General features: G+C 39.3%; 1 protein-coding gene across 2 annotated transcripts in view; it reads left to right on the top strand.

The window, feature by feature from the left end:
- The window catches only part of fndc3bb (fibronectin type III domain containing 3Bb), an 80,974-nt gene that overhangs the window by 25,878 nt on the left and 30,968 nt on the right, over positions 1-24,128 (top strand). For both annotated transcript variants that reach the window (XM_051687304.1, XM_051687303.1), the window contains exons 4-10: positions 8,142-8,218; positions 9,775-10,006; positions 14,213-14,488; positions 18,909-18,967; positions 22,817-22,980; positions 23,353-23,412; positions 23,836-23,974. In XM_051687304.1, the coding sequence (XP_051543264.1) occupies positions 8,142-8,218; positions 9,775-10,006; positions 14,213-14,488; positions 18,909-18,967; positions 22,817-22,980; positions 23,353-23,412; positions 23,836-23,974 (1,007 nt within the window). The remainder of the gene's footprint in view (positions 1-8,141; positions 8,219-9,774; positions 10,007-14,212; positions 14,489-18,908; positions 18,968-22,816; positions 22,981-23,352; positions 23,413-23,835; positions 23,975-24,128) is intronic.

The following is a 24,128-nucleotide window of genomic DNA, read 5'->3' as shown; positions in this document are numbered from 1 at the left end:
ACACCCGGTCCCCAATCAGCCTGATGGGGCGCGCGAGGGATAAAGGCGGCCAGGGACGACAGTTCGGGAGAGAGCGAATTGCAGGCAGCTGTACTGTGTGGTTTTGGTTGTGTGTTTGTTTAAGTTGTTTATTAAATTATTATTTAAGTTATCAAGCCTGTTCTCGCCTCCTCCTTTCCACTGAACCCCCTTACACTGGTGCCGAAACCCGGGAAGGAGGAGGGATTCCCGTCGCAGAGTCCTCGACACTGCCGTCCACCCAGGGGAGCGCCGCTGCCGTCCAACAGGGGACGGAGTAGCCCGACCACCCGGACGCGGGGAACGGCCGCCGTCCGCGAGGCAAGTGGGGACGGGACTCCCTGACCGCCTGGAGCGAGGGAGCCACTGCCGAGGGCGGAGGAGTGCCCTGCCGTCCCCCGGGAACGCGGAGGGGTCGAGAGAAGACCGCCGTCCGTGGGGGGAGGAGGGAAGCGACTCCCCGACCGCCTGGAGTGGTAGGGCCGCTGCCAGGGGTGGAGGAGTGTCCCCACGGGACGCCGGGAACGCGGAGGGGCATTCTGTCCGCTGGGGGTCGGAGGTCTGACTCCAGTCCGCCTGAGAGGGTGGAGTAGTGATCGAGGACCACGCGACGGCGCATCAGAGAACCGGTGAGTTTCTTTTTCTCTCTCCCCTCTCTCTCTCTCTCTCTGTCGCGCCGTGTTGGCCTTTCCCTCGCCATTTTGTTTTGTTGTTTTTCCCCTCCTGTCTTCTCCCAGGTCGAGGAAGCCGGGGATGACCCGCCACCCCCCCCCCCCCCCCCGGAGAGGAAGGGTGGGGGATGTACGTCATGCCGGGGGCTCCCCAGCCTGAGGCAACGCCGGGAGGAGTGTAGAGCCGAGGAGGGCGGGGCCGGGCTGGAATGAGACACACCCGGTCCCCAATCAGCCTGATGGGGCACGCGAGGGATAAAGGCGGACGGGGATGACAGTTCGGGAGAGAGAGAATTGCAGGCAGCTGTACTGTGTGGTTTTGGTTGTGTGTTTGTTTAAGTTGTTCATTAAATTATTATTTAAGTTGTCAAGCCGGTTCTCGCCTCCTCCTTTCCACTGAACCCCCTTACACACAGTTACAGAAAGGGTCGTACAGTGAATTGGTTGGCCAAAAATGTTAAAATACCGTTTAAAAGGTATACAGGGGATAACAGCATTACTATTGTATGTAACTTTTCACAGATACGGTTAGTAAGCAATTTCACCACACTAAAATCATGTTAACAACATGTATAATGTTAACATTTTGGGGCTAAACTTTTGAAACTAGATTTTGTAATTGCCTCACTGAAACCTCGATTTTTGCTTTTTTTTAAGGAATGAGGGACAAGATGAAATTGTTTGTGTGTGGTGTCAACATTATATGCCACAAATGCTGTTGATTTAGTTAAACTTAAATTGAACCCAGAACATTCCGTAAATGATTAAAAGTATTCATTTTATCTTCAGAAATTGCTAGGCCTACATTTAAAAGAGTTATTGGTAGTGATATCTGCAAAATTGGTCTTTATAGTACTTACAGTAGTATGAGTTTGATAAGAAGTGGTATCGTTCATCCCTACCCCTGCTGGGCTAATCAGCTGCTGAGAGCGGAAGGGTGATGGAGGGGTGGAGAGGGGGGGTGATGACTTGAGGGTAGCTGTGAAGTCGTCTGGTTTTCCTGAAGGACTGTTTGCACAATGCTGTCCACGCAAGGGCTGAATGAGTCCGCTGACAATTTTTATTGCACACACTGAAAGCCAACACCCTCCCTCCCCAAGCATGCTGGGAATTCATAGCCAAGCACTACATAGCCACAGGGCTTACTGTTCCTATGGCAGGGAGGGTGTCCAGACAGACTGTTTGGAATATTTGTTTTTGGGGCATTTTGGTTTTACTTTGAAAGGGGGGAACTTTCAGTAAGAACTTTAAACTGAGCACTACCAACATTTCTAACAACGTTGAGTTTACTCATTAAAAATCTAAGCATTTGTTCCCCTATTAAATTACAAAATATTGTCAAATTTGCTTTTTACCCGATTCGGTTTTGTTTTGAAACAGCCATTGTGTTTCAAATCATTATCATGAACATCGGCACTAGTAGTCGACTAATATGGGTTTTTCAAAGTCTGATGCTGAGGCCATTGTGCATATCTTTAGAGCTATATGGTAACAGATGGTTGATATAGTTTTGATATAGTATAGATAAATTAAACGAACAGTTATTTGCACAATATTGACAAAAAATTCACTAATACATTTGAAAATAGAAAATGTATATTATCCATTGGCAAGGCTTTCGGTAGATTTTGGAACTGATATGTTTTTCGGCTGAAAAATTATCTCCAAATTGCCAAATAATTGGCCTTACCAATATAGAGTATATCTGTCAGTCACTAACACCTCTAGTTAATGTGTCACGCACACCTCTTTTTGTGCGATATCAGAACGTTTTGGCTGATTTTGGCATTCTTCAGTTTTGGCTACAATCTTTTGCAATAATTTCTCCACAAAAGTCAAGCAATATGCACATTCCACAGTCTTGATAATCAGTATTGCACTAAATTTTACATGCTGAAAAACTCAAATATTTATTATGACAAGATGGGCGATTTCAGCAATCTGAGCCATCATTCTTTATTTTACATTCCTACCTGTAGGCCCTGTTGCATTTGGACCATTAACAGAGCATGTGTTTGTCCTCCTGTCCAAAAGGAGTGTGTCTCTGAGGCAGTTGGCCAAAAAAGACTGCAATAACTTTTATTAATGCAAAAACAAACATTTTATAGTAAATATTTGGAACTGATGTACACGTCATCCTGTGATTTGAGCCTGTGTAAATGTAGTATGGAAAGCATAGCTCTACTGTCTGTTATATAACGTGTTTGGAGTTAATCAAAGGTGAGTTACAACAAAATGACCTTTGCATTATATTTTGTTATGATAATGGCCCAAGACGCCTGATTTTTCTGTCACAGTTTAGCTGAAGGAGTATATAATAGCACTTGAATTAGGATAGATTTTGTGTCGGGATATGATTTAACATCTCTAAGGTCTGTAAAGGCACAAATACATCCTTATGATCATCGAGTCTGTTTGATAAACACTTTGGCACAGATTTTCCTCCTCAGATGGAGAGAGACAAATAGTGTTTATATAGAAGACAATGGGCCATGCAATCACAGACACAGATGAAAACACACTCGCAGACACTGTCATGTACTGACAGACACAGAAACCCTCTCTAGAGAAAATTACAGTCTTCTATATACATAATCAGATTGTCTGCCGGTCTGTAATTCTAGTCTTTCATCTGGTTGGGTTTAGCTGAATTTTGAAAAAGAAGAAATACTGATGGATGATCACATTGTGGTGTGTCGTCCAACATTTGTCTGGCCTGTGTGAATGTTTTTCTCTTATTAATGAAGATAAATTGATACGCCACAGCAAAAGGCTACATGTTTTTTTGTTTTGTTTTTTGGAAAAATTTAGATTCTGTCATCATTGACTTTGACGACTTTCACGGAACACAAAAGGAGATATTAGGCAGAATGTTAGCCTTAGTCTCTGTTCACTTTCATTGCATCTTTTATCCTTCTCCATAGTATTCCACAAAAAAGAGAAAGTCATACTAAATGGGGGTGAATTAATGATGAGAGGAGTTTCATTTTCGGGTGCATTATCCCTTAAAAGAGAGTACATTGTGATTTTTCTTTCCACACATACACAAACATACCCCACTATATCGTCATCATCACCCCACTATAGAGCTCATTCTGATTCTATACTTATTTGCATGCTTAAAAACTCAGATCAGATTTGCAAACTCTTGCAGAAAAAGAGCTTCCTTTCTCTGCCCAGCAGTCCTCAGATTGATGCAACAGCATTCCTTCCCGAAACATCCCTTTCTTTCGCTCTCTTTTCTGCCCATCGTCTATTTGTCTGGCCAAACTTGCCCTCCAAAAGCGAATTAGTGAATCTTTCTTAGGAACTGATAGTTTGTGGAAAATCACACTTCCATTTTGTCCTTCTGTGATCATGGATCTATGTATACACACATCTACACACTGTCAATCACATTTTTTCTCCAAGCAAGCCATAAATTGTTGCTTGGTAGTAGTTCCTCGCAAGTTATCTGCGGTAAAAGCTGACGTGCACGCACACTCACATGCAAGTACGTCCGTAGTGTGTCAGTGGCCCCCAGCAGCACTGAGCAGACTGTATGAAGTACACAGCAGGCCTTGCTCTGGGGGAGAGCTTCTCTTTGGAGCACAAAGAGGGGTTTGTTCTGCTGAAGATGCATTCTGCCTCAACAGACTCCTGAGAAGCCTGGTAATCGAGCAGCCTTCCTTCTTACCCCTTGTCTCTTCCTCCATCTTTCTCTCTTTCTTTGCTGCTCTTCAAGCTGTTAGTTGCTCAAACTAAAGGTCCCAGCACACTCATGGTGAAGTGCTTCTTCGTTCTTCGTTTAGAGCCAAAAACCAGTTCGAAACAGCTGAGCAACGATATACTGTTTGCGAACATTCAGACACTGGCCACGCTGCTGGGGGAGGTGTTTAGAGGTACATTTAAATATGTGGATGCTTAAGACTACATGTAAAACATCAACTAATATGACATTAAAGTGTCTTATCAATGACTTCTTGCCTCATTCTCTGAATGGAATTTGCACATTTGAGATCAGTAAAAGAAGCTGTTTTAACTACTCGATGATGATGTAAAGTAATATATACAGTATACAGTAGGTCATGTGTAATTTGTAATGTTTACATTGTGCATTCATGACGCTAATGCGCTAATGTGCTATGCGCGGCCATAATATACACAGAATACACTCTTTTATTGTGATTAATGACACTGATACTACTGCAAAGATGGGTGTATAAAGGAAAATGTCTCTGTGTGAACGGTCGTACAGGTGTTGTTAATTTAGCAGCTCGCTAATAACTCTGGACGCTGGCAGAGATTATTTTGCAGAGATGGGCCACTTCTATTCAAATGAATGGGAGAAATTGGAATGCTCAACCAAGAAGCTCTAGTGCCCAACGGTCAACGGATGTAGAAAGGAAGTCCCACCTTACAGTTAAAAGAGCCAATCACCTTTTAGATACAGAAATCACCTGTCAATCAACTCTAGAACATGCATGCGCATTAGCTATACAAGCTGGGAAAATTGCGTTTTTTTAGCGTAATATGAGGTAAAGAATCACTGTTTATGATTCCAGTATTGTCAGATTTTATGTTCTTTAATCGTAATCTTGACCATTCAAGTATATAGGAGCTGCACTGGCATGACTGGAAATAGCCCCCCGAGAGCGTTCCAAAGATGGCCGATAGTGGACTGACTTGCTAGAAAGACTTTGACGCTGGTGTTTTCATTTTGACTGATCTTAACTGACTGAACCGGAATTAGTTGTGGGCCTCAAAGTAGTTGGAGCTCCAGGTCACACCTACCGATGACGTGGACCAATGGAAGTAAGAAGGTGTTCAGCAGCCGGTACAACATATTCCTGAAAGTTTGCCCTTGCAAGCTGTTACTAACCACCGAAACGAACTCAAAAACACCTTCTTTTTGGCCAGGTTTTGTTCTAAATTACATCACGCCTGTTCGGTCTTTGAGTGTGCAGGGGCCTTTAGGTTTAGGGATTCAAACAAACCCCTTAATCAAAGTATTAAATATCTTCACCTAACTTGTCCTGCACATAACTCAAATTGTGCGGCTTGTTGTGGAGAAGTGCGCTTAAATTTCGGGCGGCTCGATCAAGCAATATTTTTATAGAGACACGGGCAATTTCACTAAACAGTTGCACCACTTTTGCCAGTGGTTTTTTAGCACAAAATCCTGCGTTTTATTCATGAATCACTCGCAATACAGTTTAAGCAGGCACAGTCAATGCTCAAATTGTGCTGTTTCTTGAGTATTAAAATTATGTCATTGTCATTCCTTTCTGCGCAAACACGCCTCCTTTCTATGTAAATTAGGCTTATTATAGATTGTGCTTCAAAAAAACCTGGTGCAATTTACATCACGCTGTTACCACCAGATGAAAGCACGCAGTAAAGTAAATTTTATTTATAAGAGATGTTTATGTGCATTTTCTATCAATCATATCTGTAGTAATTCATCAAATAATGAACAAATACAGTATTGGAGAAGAGCGTTATAAACTGTTATATATTTTGATGCACTTTGTAGTCAAGAGTTCTTTCGCCATGTTAATGATATGATTCAGGTGTCTGGATCACTGTAGTCAGTGATGCTGTTTAGTCCTGCCAAAGTGTGTCAGATAACACTGGTCTGCTGCATCCTCCACTATGAAGTGCTTAGAATCGTCCCACAAGATTTCAATTGTGCGGACAAATTGCGTTCTGCAGCGATTTTGTTGGCGTGTTTACGCCGGGGCAGCTCGGGGGCTCAGCATACCTGCGCGAGACCCTTTCCAAACACACACAGAACAATCGCCCTGTGAAAGGTTATTTTAAGCCACTGTGCGTACACACTCTTGTCCCCATGAAACGACCCACACACATCGCTATGTACACACACACCCTCCCCCTTCTCTACTGCATCAAGAAACTCCTGTGAAGCCCCTTCAACACAAGCACAGACAGGGTCTTATTCAAACCCAGCGACCGCGCAGCTCAACTAGCTGGATAGATACTGACCCCTGTATTGACTGATGGGCCCAGGGCCTGATGGAGAGCCGCAGAGAAACTGTAAAATTCATCAGGGTGATTTTGTGATTTACAGCGCCGGAGGCTGTCACGGCATGGTTTTTGCAGGGTCTGGACAAGACGGAAATGTCTTAAACAGCTGGTGGCCTCGGCCAAGCAAGCCCCCGGATGAGGGTACCGTTTAGGGCTGCATGATTACGCAAAAATCACAGTTGCTGAGTATTTCCTTTTAAATTGTAGTTGTGTTCCATTTCGATGAATTCACGTTATAGTAAGTTACACATCCAAAACCAGCTGAGAATTGTGTTCCTGAAATATCAAAGAGCTTCTTTTTTTTTTTAGAGGCCGTGTCAAATCAACCAAATTTTAAAAAACTTCCCTGGCTGATGTTTTAAATTTTTTTTTAATACTTTTTCTGAAGAAAGATAAACATAAAGGATGATGAAAGCCAAAATATTAAACACCATGGATCAATGTTTACTAGGTAATCCATTAGTTTGTGTAGTATTTTGATCAGGAGGATCTCTAGATGATGCATACCAAATTTCATGCGAATCAGACAAACAGACTCCAAATGTCGATTTGGAAAAAGTAGTTTGTTCAAAAAAACAAAAAAGTGGGAGACATTCTTCTTGTGGAAAACGAAATTCATATGAGCATTTTATTGCTTGAGTTTTTGGATGTGCATCTCAGGGCTTTATATTCTGACAACAAACAGTGCAAGAGGGGGTGGAGGGAGTTCATTCAGTGGGGTCCCACGGGAGCCATAACAGAGATGGTTTGTGGGCATTGTAAATGTAGCTGTGACTAGCTTTTTTCCTACGGTGCACCAGTTGGACCTGATGGCTCTAATTCTTCTGCAGTATAGAAGCCGTGGACTGCGGTGAAGCCATAAACAACGCTTTAATCTGTTTGTTTAACCCAGTGTCACAGTTCCAAGTACAGCCCTGAGGAGAGTTCAGCTGGATAGTGGTTAAAAGATGGAGTGAATTGAACTTAGACAAGTCAGAGAAATCACAGATAATAGGCGTGTAACTTTGTGTTCGGTCGCTTATAGCTGGATGGCGTTTACAGTTACTTAAAGTTAAACTTAAAGTAATCTTAAAAATTTAACTTAACATTTTGTGTTCCATAGATGAAAGTCATAGAGGTTTGGAACAATATGAGAGTGAGTAAATGATGAGAAAATTGTAATATTTGGGTGAACTGTTCCTCTAAGCTAGGACAGGAGAAACTATTTGAACATCGAAAAAATTACACACTGCACCTAATTAATGATTAGTTCCTCATAGAAGCCAGTTTTTCTGTTGTATTTTCTGTAGCCCCTGGAATTTTCTTTGCTTAAACGGGCATTACGTGATGGAATGAGGGGGCGGAGTCAGTGTTGTGTTACTGTGTGGCATTTTTGTCTTTCTGTCGCTGTTTGATTGACATCTTTCTTTTCTTTTTCTGCTTTAGGGCCTGCTGAAGTTCCCATGATGTCACCAAACGGTTCCATTCCACCAATCCATGTTCCTCCCGGCTACGTCTCCCAGGTAACCAGCTGGAATGGATCAGGGCTGTGCGTTTGGGTGGCGAAGCCTTTCTTGCACAATAAAGATGTGATTTCACCCCCACGGGCAAAAAATATATCCCTTTCTTACAAAAACACTCTAAAAGTGTGTGTCCAGTATGCAGCAACAAAACAAATGATGCACATACATACAAGAAACCCAAGTTGTTCGTCTTTACCATGATTCTTTCTGAACGGTGTCAGGCGAGAGTTTGCTAAAGGTCAGCGGCAGTGACATTTCAGTAGAAAGGTCAAAAAACTCTTGTGTAGAGGGTGGGAAAAAAAAGGGTTTTGAGTTGTTTGTATAAAAAATGAATAGGGGGTTATTATGCCACAAAGAGCACTGGTGTAAATATGATTAATGAGTGCATACCACCCAAATGTGAAGGGCAGGCCCAGCCAAAAAAAAAAAAAAAAAAGTAAAATGGACACATTGGGCACTAATTTCCCAGGACTTAAAGATGGTGAGTATATTAAAAATAGTTTTGTTCACAGCTTGAACCTGGAGCAGACTGGTTCTCTGAGGGATGATTTTTTTTTTGTCACTGGCCTTACCTTCTAACCCAGTATGATCCTAAAGTCATGTGATTTCTTCCATGTGAACTGTTCCAGCAGGTCTGTTTAACTGCATACGTCTCCCAGTCAAAGGAATGTGTTTGATGGCTGTTCCATTACCAAGGCCTTGTTTACTTTGCATTCCTGCCCTTTGTTTAAAGTGGCACTGAATGTCTGTGGTTGCCTCAGTAATAGTTGGCACATTGGATCTGGATACAAGCTGTATTATTTGTTGGGTGGAGCACTAATGGCTGCCATAAAATAGTGTGTTCGGTTGGGAATCTTTTGGCTTGACGCAGGGTTATTATAATATATATATATATATATTTCTATAATAAATATATAGTATTTATTATAGAATTCCTAATGTCATTTTGTCTATTATATTAGCAATTTGTTCTTTAGATTTAGTTTCGTTTTCACTCTGAATGTTACGACACAGGGTTATAATAGTTTAACATTTTTAATTATAATACATTTAAATACATTTTTAATTAGTTTATTAAAAACTTTAGTTTTATTTGTTTCATTTAAAAAAAAAAAATCAGTTTAGTTTCCAGGGATTTTCTAGTTTCAGTTCATAACTAGTTTTTATCTTATTTAATTTTTTTAGATTTAGTATTTTAGGGCTGCCAAAATTAATAGCTTTTTTTTTATTATTCAAATATCTTTAACAGTCTTAAATTTCTCAGGACCATCCAGTGTTATGGCTATCTAGTGGCATTTTTATGTTAAATAAAAACAAGTGAGTTGTATAGGTTTCAGATTTTATACTATGCTGTGTGTGTACTTATGCTAAAATTAATTTATGGTCATTTTGATTTGATTTTTAGTTAGTTTGGAGTAATGGAATTGAGTTTAGTTTCAGTTTTTCTAATTATGTTATTTATTTTTTTCTTTTTAATTTTCATTAATGATAATAACACTGGCTGGAAGTACTTTGTTGTTTGTCTGAGCGTTTCATGTGTATATTTGTTTTTTCAGGTCCTAGAGGACAATACGGGTGTGTGGAGGGTTGTGGTGACACCTCATTCTGAATGTTACCCTCCCAGTTACTCCCCGGCTCTGTCCCCAAGCCATCACATCCACCCTCCGTACCTGACACACCCCCACTTTATACCAGCCTCACACACATCATACTACCCTCCCGTCAGCCCTGGGGACGTGCCCCCACATCAGTTCTACCACCATCGACTGCCACCCATCTACCCAGAAGGTATGGTCTCACATATACCACACATATATACAGTAGTGGCCAAAAATATTGGCACCCATGGTAAATATGAGCAAAGAAGGCTGTGAAAAAAAAATATGCATTGTTTATCCTTTTGATCTTTCATTAAAAAAACAATGACAAAAATCTAACCTTTAATTGAAGTAAAACAATTGAAATGGGGTAAATGTTCTCCAAAATGCATTGCCAATAATTATCGGCACCCTTTTATTCAGTACTTTTTGCAGCCTCTCTTTGTCAAGATAACAGCTCAGAGTCTTCTCTTATAATGCCTAATGATGTTGGAGAACACCTGGCAAGGGATCTGAGACCATTCCTCCATACAGTATCTCTACAGATCCTTCAAATTCAGAGGTCCATGTTGGTGGACTCTCCTCTTCAGTTCACCCCACAAATTTTGATTTTGATGTTTGTTTTGGATCATTGTCCTGCCGAAAAATCCAACCAGGGTCCATTGTAAGCCTTCTGGCAGAGGCAGCCAGGTTTTGATTTTTTTATCTGTTGGTATTTGATAGAGTCCGTGATGCCATGTATCCATACAAGATGTCTAGGACCTCTGGCAGAAAAACAGCCTCACAACATTAAAGATCCATCACCACATTTAACCGTGGGTATTGGGTACTTCAACTCTGTGTGCACCAAACCCATCTCTGGTGTTTGCTGCCAAAAAGCTCTTTTTTTGTTTCATCTGACCATAGAACCCGGTCCCATTTGAAGTTCCAGTAGTGTCTGGCAAACTAAAGATGCTTGAGTTTGTTGTTGGATGAGAGCAGAGGCTTTTTTTCTTGAAACCCTCCCAAACAACTTGTGGTGATGTAGGTGATTTTTTTTTAGACTTTCTGACCCCAAAACCCAACTAATTTCTGCAATTCTCCAGCTGTGATCCTTGGAGATTCTTTGGCCACTTGAACCATCCTCCTCACTGTGCATGGAGACAATATAGACACATGTTCTTTTCCAGGCCAATTCTTAAGATCTTCAGTTGGGGGGCCTGGGTAGCCCAGTGGTAAAAGACACTGGCTACCACCCCTGGAGTTCGCTAGTTCGAATCCCAGGGCGTGCTGAGTGACTCCAGCCAGGTCTCCTAAGCAACCAAATTGGCCCGGTTGCTAGGGAGGGTAGAGTCACATGGGGTAACCTCCTCGTGGTCACTATAACGTGGTTCATTCTCGGTGGGGCGTGTGGTGAGTTGAGCGTGGATGCCGTGGTGGATGGTGTGAAGCCTCCATACATGATATGTCTCCATGGCAACATGCTCAACAAGCCACGTGTTAAGATGCGCAGGTTGACAAGTCTCAGATGCGGAGGCAAGTGGGATTTGTCCTCCACCACCTGGATTGAGGCAAATCACTACGTGACCACAAGGACTTAAAAGCACATTGGGAATTGGGCATTCCAAATTGGGAGAAAAAGGGGAAATTTTATTATTACGCTGATGGTGGAAATAGGTATTTTCAATGCTTTGGCTATTTTCTTATAGCCACTTCCCATTTTGTGATGCTCAACAACCTTTTGCCACACATCAGAACTATATTCTTTAGTCTAATCCACTGTGATTGATGATTAAAGGAATTTGGTCTGTGTGTTACCTCATATTTATACCCCTGTGAAACAGGAAGTCATGGCTGAACAATTTCATGTTCCTAGTCACCCAGGTGCACTAAAAAATTGTAAATAAAAAAGGGAGTATAGTTCAGATATATTTTACTCATAAGAATTTCTAGGGGTGCCAATAATTGTGACCAATGTGTTTTGGAGAAAAATATTTCTTTAATAATGAGATATTTCCCCTCTTTCAATTGTTCTACTTCAATTAAAGGTTCGATTTTTGTGAATTTTTGGAATGAAAGATAAAAAGGATAAACAATGCATATTTTTTTTTATCACAGCATTCTTTGCTCATATTTACCAAGGGTGCCAATATTTTTGGCCACAACTGTAGAAGTAGAAGTCTTAAAGGCCTAAAGTCATAAAATGGTTCAATAGTTTGAGATCAAATGTCACATATGACATATTCATGTATCTTAACATAATAAGGCCAACAATGTCATTTAAAAAAATCGTAACACTTTTACTTGCATGTCCTTATCTGTTGTGACTCAACAAGTTGCTACAGGGACAGTTCACCCAAAAATGAAAATACTTTCATAATGACTTTCTTTCTTAGGCAGAACACAAAGGGTGATTTAATGTTTATCACAGTCCGTCTTTTTAATAGAATTGCTGTTGATAGTGACTCACATTTAAGCATAAAGGGATAGCCACCCAAAAATGAAAATTCTCTCATCATTTACTAGGGTTCTCGCGAATCCTTAAAAAGTCTTAGAATGACTTAAATTCAGTTTTCCAAAATTTAAGGTCATAAAAAGTCTTAAATATCATAAATGATACAACAAAAGTCTTAATTATCATTTAAAGAGGTCTTAAATTTGGTGTGGAAAGACAGGAATCGTGATATGACCTAATGTGTTTATCAAACTTCAAAAGAATACGATTTAATTAAATAAATGCATGCGCTGCGTCCTTCAGAGTGAAAACGTGGCACTGCTGTATTTTCTCCAAGCACGCGGGGGCTTGTAAGTGTTTCCACCTGTTGCAGAGCAGTTTGCAATCATTAGGCCGTATCGGAAATTTATGACAAGCGATCACAAATGATCAGCTGTTGAAGATGATGATCTAGTGTTGATGAAATATGACAATGTTTATTTTTAATTGTTTATATTGTAAATCACTGTAGATCATTGTAGGAGTGTATGTTTTATTTTCCTTATCTGTTTGAATGAGCAGATGGAAGCAGTGAAGCACAAGTATTTCAAAATAAGAGTCCCTGCTGTTTTTCAGCCTTTATAGTTAAAAGTTCCGCACTATGAATCACATCTTTTTTTCTTATTTTTCTGAGTTGTTGGTATTTTGGTTGCATTTATTATAGGCCTACAATTTTAAAAACTATTGGCAGATTAATTGCCTTTCTTTCAACACATTATTGTATTAGCAAAATCTTATATGTGGAAAACATGCATTGAGTATTTTAAACTCGCATACAGTATATCCTACCCTGTTTTACTGATAAGCAATGTTAAAGCCATGTTGAATGTGTGCCCCTGCCTAAGTAAGAGTCTGTGATACATGATTTATCTTGAGATTGTGTGGGTGTGTTTTGGTATGGGGATACAGTATTAATTTTATTTGTTCAGGTCTGGAAAAAGTCTTACATTTTATTTTAAAAACTCTGCAGCAACCCTGTTTACTAACCCTCAAGCCATCCCAGATGTGTATGACTTTCTATCATCTGCTGAACACAATTCAAGATTTTTTAAATAATTTCTCAGCTCTTTTGGTCCATAAAATGCAAGTGAATGGGTGTCAAACTTTTGAAACTCCAAAAATCACATAAGTCATCATAAAAGTAATCCATAAGACTCCAGTGGTTAAATCAATAACTTCAGAAGCGATATGATAGGTGTGGGTGAGAAACAGATCGCTTTCACATTCTTCTTCTTGTGTTTTTGGTGATTCACATTCTTCATGCATACTGTCCCCTGCTGGGCAGGGAGAAGAATTTCAAGCAAAAAAGTACTTAAATATTGATCTGTTTCTCATCCACAACTATCATATCACTTCTGAAAATATGGATTAAAACACTGGACATTTCTTTTATGCTGCCTTTATTTGTTTTTTGGAGCATCAAAATTTTGGTACCCATTTACTTGCATTTACTTGAGGACCTACAGGGCTGAGATATTCTTCTAAAAATCATAATATGCATTCTACAGACGAAAGTCATACACATCTGGGATGGCATGAGGGTGAGTTAAACTCGATCTCGATTTAAACTCTCTATTCAGTCCCCACAGAAAGTGAAATACTGCTTCAAGTGACAAAATAACTGCCAGTCACTACATATTTAATGGTTAATATGTGGACTGGGATTTTGGACCAATAAGATTTTAATGTAAGCAAAGCTACTTAGCGCAATGCAACGAAAACAGAAACCGAGCAAATAACAAAATGTCAACACATGTCGCTTGTCATGTTTAGTTATTAAAAAAAAAAATGGAAGAGACAGGATTCATCGCTTGTTGCTTTGTCACATTTTTTCTTGCCTGGTTTGTACACTGTGGCATTTAGTTTGTGTTTTTTTTTTTTTTTTTTTGGGGTGTAATTTTGGTTTACATCTTGTTATCTCAGAGATCATCCCTTTGTATAACGTCTCCACTTTCATGGGTCATGAGGAGTACTGTAAACCTCCACCCAAGAAGCTCAAGGAGCGTACAGGGATCAGTCAGGTGACCAGCCCGCTGTCCACCAGCTACAAGAGCACCACGGCCTGCACCGGCACATCTAACGGCTACAGCAAGAGCCACACCAGCCCTGGAGGAGTAGGTGGAGGAGGAAGCCCTGGCAACAAAAGGCAAGATCGTAGAGCCAGAGGAAGCCCCAAACACACAGACATAGAGCCACAAGGTGAGGCATTGCAGAAAAATGTACATACATTTAACTGTGGTCATGAAATAAACCTCAGCAATCTTTGAGGATGACCTAAGTCTTAGTCCCAGATGATGGACAACTCATGATCTACTTGTCCAATCTTTGTTCATTTTTTGATTTATGCGTGTTAGTGGTCATTCAGTCAAGTACAATCTGTTCCTTTTGGCAGTGTTACATCAAACTGTTTTTGATCGCAAGAATGCGTACTGTATAAACTGATCTTTACACGCTTACAATGGAAGTCTGTGGAGCAACACACCCCATGTTGCCCCATAGACTTCCAGCCTAACTTTGATCCCAGAACGTTCCATACTTGTTCAAGGGTACAAAAGCGATAGCTCATGGATCATGCTTTGTGGGATTCAAACCCAGATCTTTAAATTGCTAGGTCACCACCTTCTATGTTATAAAACACAGGACTGCCTCCTACCAAGCTGTATCCTTTGCATTCTGTATTCCATCCTTTAATTAGTTCAGATTCTGAGTGTCCTCAAATAACCCAGAAGACCAAGTTTGTCTTCAACAAGCACAAGAAAAATTGTCTGTGTGATCCTGTTTTGCTTAAGTTAAAATACATCTTGCTAATTTTGGTACTCGTGTCCGTGTAGTTTTCACACGTGTGGCACCAGCTGAGAACGAAAACAAAGGATATTTCCATTGTCAGCTGGACTGGGATAAAAACAGTCTGAGCTGCTGACTACGGTCTTCAAGATGACTAGACAATCCTGTCCACATCTGTTGGCTTGAAAGACTCATTTCCATGAAGCTTTATGGGTCCTTACTTCGAAGCCTTTGTTTTCAAGCTTTTATATGTGTCAGCATTTACCCTTTGGTGTGAGACATGCGCACAGCGCACATACTTCGGATAAACAGTAGATAGTGCAGGAAGTAAGTAGGAATGGGGACCAGCGCCCACTAGTGGTGAAAAAGTAATCTGCGTGAATTACAATATAAGGGGAATAACAATCGTAAGTACTACCTTACTACTGTTATTGTTTCTGCAGTGTGCAGTATATGCTCTACCTATACTATAAACAGCATGCAAATTACCCAGATAGGGAATGTGAATTATTAATTATTACATTTGCTAAAATGTGCAGTTTATAACAAAAGCAATTTTTTTTATTGTGAACAAGCACACTGAACATAATATAAACATTATATTTATAAGTATAAATATAAATAGGATAAGAATAGTTAGGGGTATAAAACACATAAATAAAAAAATCACACAGTTTGCAAATTATAAAAAAAAATAAAAAAAAAAAAAAAAACAGTTTGCACTGCCTTCATGTTTTTTTCACAATTCATCAGTCATAAAGTAATTTTGCAAATCAATAAGAAATAAATAAAAATTGGTTACAATGCACTCAACCTTCTGTTTCCAGTTTGACAAATGAACGGGAAGTAATGTCAGCCATGATTTTAAATATCTCTTTTTTGATTATTATTTGTTTAGGCAAATATGTAGAGATTTTTATGCAAAATTGAATTGAAAATGGAAAATAACTGTTTCTATTTTCAAGATAATTTAACGCCACTCACTAAATTAAAAATGTTATGTGATTGGGGGGCCTGTGTAGCTCAGTGAGTATTGACGCTGACTACCACCCCTGGAGTCGCGAATTCGAATCCAGGGCGTGCTGAGTGACTCCAGCCAGGTCTCCTAAGCAACCAAATTGGCCCGGTTGCTTGGGAGGGTAGAGTCATATAGGGAAACCTCCTCGTGGTCGCGATTAAGTGGTTCTCGCTCTCAATGGGGCGCATGGTAAGTTGTGCGTGGATCGCGGAGAGTAGCATGAGCCTCTGCATGTTGTGAGTCTCCGCAGTGTCATGCACAGTGAGCCACGTGATAAGATGCGCGGATTGAATGTCTCAGAAGTGGAAGCAACTGAGACCTGTCCTCTGCCACCCGGATTGAGTTGAGTAACCACGCCACCACGAAGACCTGGTAAGTAGTGCGAATCGGGCATTCCAAAACTGGGGAGAAAGGGGGATAAAACAATAAATAAAAACGTTATGTGATGAGGTCAAACCATAATAATGTTTGAAATATTTCATAATGAAGTGAACAGAAAGCTAGTTTTCAACACTAGCATTCTGTAGCCAAGGATTGAAATCAGGCCTGTTTTAAGATCAGCTGGTAGATCAAAACAGAACACATGTTACATCAGATGGCGGTAGATTCCATATTGTCTGTATCATCATTTCCTCTTCTTTCATCATTCCTTTGAAAACAGCGCTCTCAGTCTCGATGTTTTCCTCTTTTTCTATAAGTCTTCTCCTGGTCTTTGTTCTTTTGGACCATTGGTTCCCATGCCTCAGTGTCTGTGTGTAAGAGAGAGAGAGAGAGTGTCTGTAGTCTGTCTGTGGCTAAACCACAGTCATAATGAGCCACAGATCTCTTCCTGTCTGAAGTGACAGCGTAGGGCTGGTGTGTGTTAAAATGCACAGGAAAAAGCACGACAAATTAAAACAAGGCACGGGTAGACAAGAGAGTGTCTGAGATGATGTTTAAAGCTGTAGCCTTTCAGATCTGCGTGAAATATGTCGTTAGAAGTGTAGACGGCCTCCTTTAGTCTTCAGCCGTGTTGGGGTAGCTGCTTTGAAACTGAAGTTTGGTGAAGCTTCAAACTACTCATTATTTAAAGTAGTTCAACTACAATCAAGCTTCTCTTGAAAAACACTTGAAGCCACTTACAAAATATAGCTTACCACCTTGAAGCTGTTCAAAAATAACTATACAATAAGATGATTTAATGTATTTATTTGCTAAAACAGTTGTATTTATCTGGCATAGAAACCTTGAGGATCGCAATTAAAGTGACCACATTAAACAGCATTTGAGCAGATTTATTTACACTAAATAGCACCAATACAACTAGAAAACACCATCAGTTTTCTGCCCGAGTAAAACAGTGACCAACAGCAGCATTTAATTAAATATGATATTATTTGTGAAATTATTGTTACCAATATTGTTATAATCTTTTGTGTGTTGCTACAAGAACGCATAAAATACCATGCAGACATCTGCATAGTGATTTAGATAAATAGTTGAATCGTTTCATTGAACTTGCATTTAAATGAATCGATTAACTAAATGAATCCCAGTGTTTCATATGAGAGAAAGTGGACGTTTAGGGGACCTTGTTTAATTTGATTTTAGATTGCTCGACTGTAAACCTATGTGCGCAATACTATATTACGTGTTCTCATGTTACACCGCTACTTGTTTGAAAAAGTAGCTTGTTTTTGGAAAGCTACACTGATTTACAAACAGTTGAACTACTACTGTGCTACTGAAAAACAGTAGCCTCGCTACTTTCAGTTAGTTACTTCACAAAGCTGATCTCCAGCACTGACGTGACAGTTTATTTATTTATTTTTTTAATTCTATGAGTAATTCAAGACAATCCCTTTGACCCATTTGTTTGATTTTGAATCCATACATGGAGTGGAAGCTTGGATTTTCCACGCATTTTTTCCTCTCTCAATTAAAAAAAGGAATCCACATAAAACATAGTCTTTCCCCCACTCCCAACATCTCGTTTGAGGAAAACCATACAGGTCATTGTGGGGTCATGTTGCCATGACTTCATCAGCCTGATGAGTCATTGCAGGAGCCCCTTGGGCCCCGTAAGAATCAGACCTATGAACCTCTTTCTCCAAAAAGCACTTTCTGTTGAGCTGGCCCACTTCGTATGGACAGTTCTCATCCATCAGGATGTTTCCAATCTGTCTTTCTACTTCCACTGTTTGGTGATGCTCAATAAGGATGTCCAAAACTACATATTTTCAAAATCGACCAGTCCGTGGGTTGCCTGAACGACTAGTCAAATAATCGGCATTCCGGAAGCCCCGTACAATTAGGCTTGTTTGGGGTTCGCAATTGGATGGATTTCTTAGGGGCATTCTTGCATTTGGGGATCTGGAGGCACATCATTTTTAAATGAAAAAGCGCAACACTTGAGCGTGGCGGAATGCTTAAAAAAACAGCGTGATATGTGTCGCGACGACCAACAATGTGTCGCAAGCACCAGGGCTAAATGACACAACTTTTCCAAAAGGGTTTTACCATGCAAATTGTCGAACAGTTAAAACAGCATACTTACAGCATGCTAATTAAAGATCCACCACTTAAATACTACTAATAAAAAAAAATCTAGATAAATTAGTTGACCTCACTAATCTACTGCTCTGTTGTGGGATGACTAGTCAATCTGTTGACCATCATGGCCCATCGCTTATACTAAATTGATGATGTCTGTGTTTCTTTCCCCTTACAAACATGAATGGAGACGTTACAGACACACACTTTGATTTACGACTGACTTTGACAGACAGGAGACAGATGTGCATAGAGTTCACCTGTAGTACCTTCTTCTCTTTGTAGATGCTGACGTGGACATAAGACGAGTTCAGGCTGCACCATCAGGAATGGACAAGCCCCAGGTGGGTAAAACCAAAAATGTGCCGCCCTACAAATCTCTTCTCCTGAAGACAGTTCATCAAAAATGCAATGTTGTAATATCATGGTTTTGCCCAATAACTAATCATTATTGCTCATGCTTAGGGGTTAAGGGTTGGTTTCAATCCCTAAACCTAAGTATTAAAGGCATGGAACTTGTCCCTCACCATTTATGCTGTGGAAATGAGTGATACCTTAAATATTGTGGGTTGTTGATGAGAGATGTGCTATTACTTTAGCAATCAGACAAAAGATTTTGCCGGGTGGATGATAAAATGGTGGGAAAAACTGATGTCTAGATTTGCTGTTCCCCGTGATATATCTAGGGACCAGAATATCTTATCAATATATCAATATATCATATTTGAGACTTGAGACTTGAAGGTGCAGTGCTCTTTTGACTTGGCCAAGTAGGAGGCATCCGCCTAACAACCTCCAAGAATACCCTGTCAACTTGATTTTAACGGGCTATGATAAACCTAGCATCATAATGGGGAGTTTTACACAGGCAAGCACCACTCACATTTTTTTTAAGAAAGTGGAATAAGGTAGTTCAGGATTATGCTTGTCCAGAGATGGTTACTTTTAAACACCTCCATTTACTTTCACTAGGGGGCAGCAGAAGATAATGTTTAATGTCTTAATGTGTACATGATTAATTGATTGGTCACATCAATGTGTTTTTCCTCACTCTGCAACCTGCTTTTGTAATCTTCAGCTATTTCTATCAACGGTTGAGAAAAGCAAGGTTCAAAATGTCACGTTAATATACAATGGCCCCAAAACCCAATTTATTTTAAAGAAAAATAGCAAAAGCAAATTTTTCAAGCCAAACATTTCAATAAAAAAATATAATAAAGAACGTATGTTTAAAATTGTTAAACAATAGACATACTGTTCAAAATGAAGATTTGCACACTTAATTGTCAGACATGTCAAGCAGTGGAACAACTTATCCTGTGGTTACTCTGCTAAGATACCTGTGTGAGCTTGAACTGATTTCAGACATCCACTAAAATGTCATTTTACATATGAAATTGATGAATTCTTAAAACTAACCCACTGGTGGGACTGCAAAACCAGGCAATTACTTAAATGAAGAATTTTGCAGTGTCTCTTCTTATTATTACCTATGACATTTTACTGGTGCAGTTTAGTGCTTGCACTGATTCTAGAGCAAGCAGTGTTCCACACTGCAAAGGTGGAACAGAAGTTGCATCTCTGTGGCTTTTAGGAGTATTTACACAGACAGTTTAATGCTGCTCAGAGGTGGCATAAATGCACAATTACAATTGCATAAATTATGTTGTAAGATTCATGTTTTAAATATAAAATTTGGAAAAATATAAATATGAAATGACTGAAAATATACCATTGTACTTTTAAATAAAAAACAAAATTATGAAATATATGCTCTGTCATAACAAAGGATAAGACTGCTCTGATGCTGCATTTTATTTATTCAGAATCAGAACCAAAGCAACATCAGAACTGCTTTTGATACTTGGGGCTGAGGTGGGTCAGAGCAGGCTTAATTTAGTCTGGATTTTATGCCGCATTGCACCTTTACACAGAATTTTGAGCAGGCACAGAGCAGCCTTAACTAAGGGAATTTGTTACTTATAACCATTTCTTCCATCCTTTAATAATTAGAGATGGGTCACAATGGTCTAGTTGACTAGTCATTCAACAACTAGTTTATCTCTATTGTTTCTTATAATTTTTTGTTTTAGTTTAGATGCTTTACTTCGCAGAAAAGATACGCATTTAATACAGTGCTGTGAAAAAGTATTTTTTACTATTTAAGTATAAAAGTACTTCTGTTTTTGTGTATATCTTATAAATTGTTTCAAAATTTCAAACAAAATCTAACATAAGACAAAAGCAATTTGAGTAAACACAAAATACAGTTTTTAAATGATAATGTTATTTATTGAAGCAAATCAGAAATCAGAAAATACAATCAAAAACCTAACAACGCTAGTTAAAAACATTGACAGGACAAAGAATCAGTCTGAAAAGCTTTCATCAATGACTTAAAAACACTTAGTGGGACAAGTTTTTCCATTTTTAGGCTACCTTGTAAGGCATTCCAAGCCGATGGAGCAGAGTACATAAAAGCCCTTTTGCCAAGATTAGTTCTATCATTAGGGACAGTTAGTAAAATAAGGTCCTGTGACCGAAGTGAATAACAGCTACTTTTAAAAATAATAAAAGTGCACAAATAAGATGGGAGAAACCCCAGAATGGCTTTATAGATAAAAATATGCCAGTGACTGAGCCTACGGGTGCCCTAGAGAAGGCCAGCCAACCCTTTAATATAAAGTGCACAGTATAGAGTAACAGTTTTGCAGTTTAGAATAAATCTCAGTGCTCCATGGTAAAGGGTGTCAGTTGATTTCAAACACTGGGCAGAAGCATTCATATATAAAATATCGCACTAGTCCAGCATAGGCAAAAAGGTGGCTAACACGAGCCTCCTTTTAGCCTCAAAAGAAAAACAAGCCTTATTTCTGAAATAAAATCCCAGTTTCAGCTTCAGTTTCTTTGTAAGTTGCTGAATATGGGGCTGAAAAGAAAGACTATCATCAACTAAAATCCCAAGATATTTATATGAAGTAACAGAATCAATTGCATCACCCTGAAAAGTAGTAATTGGTGGAAGCTTCTCTGGCCTTTTTTTTTTTTTTTTTTTTTTTTTTGCTTTAGAAAATACCATTGGTTTGGTTTTGTCAGTGTTAAGTACAGACTTCAACTGAGACAGAGAAGTTTGAATAGAATTAAATGCAGTTTGCAATTCCTCAAAAGCTTTTACCAGAGACGAAACACATCAGCATAAAAATGAATATTTGCATTTTGCACATTTTTATCAAGATTGTTTATATACATTTTAAATAAAAAAAAGTGACCAGAAATTTGACTAGTCGATTTTTTTAAAAATATGTATTTTTGCACATCCTTTTTAATAATAAATTCCAGAGGGAATAGTAGCATAACCTAGCCTGGTTTGCCAAGGCTGTAGCCTCTTCAGACACAGATGCTTCTGTGTCTGAAACTGCCTCAGTTTATTGATGTACCAGACATCATAAATTATTTGGAATTATAATGGAAAGGTCTTCCTTTCAACAGTTTCACTTTATTTTAGGCTTTTATCTACTCTCAGATGCTCCCCTGAAAAATTGTTCAGACTTGGGGGGTGGTCAACAGAATTTTGGATTTGAAGTGTAATTACTGTTTGTTTCCCAGCAAATCAATCTGAAAATTAACCTCTCTGTAACCAAACATGATTATTGAGCAGTTAGATGTTACATTTCTTTCTTTGTGAATCAGACACTTGTTATGTTCTACAATAAAGCAATTAGCTACTCAATGCAATGCATTACAGCGACTGTACCACGTTTTGGGTGTATTCTTATGCACGATGCCACACAGCCACCAATGGAGAATTTAGTGGTTAAAAGCTGCTTTGGCATAATATGTGTTTGAATATGTGAAAATGTATCGCTATAAAAATAAATGTAATTCAGTTGTTGCTTTTATACAGTGGCGGAGACTGCAATATAACAGAAACCAAGGTTTAATAATAAATATAAGAAGAACAAAAAGAAGCAATCCTTCTGCAAAGTCAAGTAGTTCATTATCCTAACTGTAGGGTGTTTACTGTTGCTAAGCAGCATAGCAACTTGGCGCATTAACATAGAATTACATTGATTTGCGGTCATAGGTTTGTGTATATCGGCTATTTTACAGTTGCTTTGAATGCATCTAAATAAAACTGAATTAGAATCTGTTTTATAATACAAATCGAAATGTTCCTCATCTTTGCACCTCAGGTGTCTAAGGTCCAGTCTCGCTCTGCACTGGTGTCTTGGACTTCTGCTTTCTCGCCGAGCGCCTCTGGACTGGGATGGCAAGGGGACGGGACCCTTCCCTCCTGCAATTACGAATTACAGCTTTCAGATAAGGGTCGGGATGGGAAATACAAGGTTGTGTACAGGTAGGGACCCTGTTTACATCATGTACTCCACTTCAGACAAGTGCATCAAAGCAAGAACAGAACATTTCAATGTCTAGATGAGTAATCTTAAAAAAATTATTTAAATAGAAATAAAGCCATTTATTCCAGGTCATTAGTGTAGGTGCATCTGTCTTTCCCAAACAGTTAAAGCATTGCCCTGATGCACATCTGCAACATGGGCTTTTATAAATTGTAGTGGTATATGTTGTTGTTAAGAGGGGCTTCTTCCCCTACATTCAAATCTGAAGGAGGCTTTACAGGATTCTTGACCCATCTACTCTCACAAACAGATTGTGTCTTTGTTAGTTGCTTGGGTTGTTTGCTCACTCTTGGTTTGATTCTTTGTTTCAGTGGTGAGGAACTGCAGTACACACTCACTGACCTCAGACCAGCCACAGACTATCACGTCAGGTAAGAGTTGTTCAAAAAGCGGTGCTTTTTTTGAGGTGGGACTGTTTTACATTTATTCATTTAGCAGACACTTTTATCCAAAGCGACTGACAAATGAGGTTAAACGCTCCACTGATTGAAGAGAAATGTAGGACCTGATATCTGATTTCCATGAATAAGTCAAAGATGATATATGGTAAAAAAAAAAAATGTTTTTTTTTTTGTTGCTTTGATAGCTATTGGCCCATAGAATATAGTAACTGTCTGGTAGTCTAAAATATGATTAAATAACACTTACATTGAACAGCACTATACTGGAGAGGCACAGACTGTTCTTGTAACTACGTAAAACACCATATTTTAGTGTTTATCATTTTAATTTGTGATCAATTTTTCTTGACCTCATTTGTAAATTCTCACTGTGTGTGTGTGTGTGTATTACAGAGTAAACACAGTGTGTAACTCTGTGAAGGGTCCCAGTTCAGATGTGAGGGCCTTCACTACCCATAGTGCCCCTCCTGATACCCCTCTACCCCCCAGACTGTCCCATCGTACCAAGAGCTCCCTCACATTACAGTGGAAGGTACGTCTAACAGATTTTAAAGGTTCAGTTCGGTAATTGATGCCACTCCTTGGCCATTATTGGAAGTGCAATTGTCAAACAGTAACATACCGTATAAAAATATACCTATATTGGCTCAATTTATATGTTTAAAAGCATAAAGCTGGTAGAAGTT

The sequence above is a fragment of the Myxocyprinus asiaticus genome, chromosome 44, assembly GCF_019703515.2.
Source record: "Myxocyprinus asiaticus isolate MX2 ecotype Aquarium Trade chromosome 44, UBuf_Myxa_2, whole genome shotgun sequence".
Taxonomy (NCBI): Eukaryota; Metazoa; Chordata; class Actinopteri; order Cypriniformes; family Catostomidae; genus Myxocyprinus; species Myxocyprinus asiaticus.
This window is presented reverse-complemented; position numbering and strand designations above follow the sequence as displayed.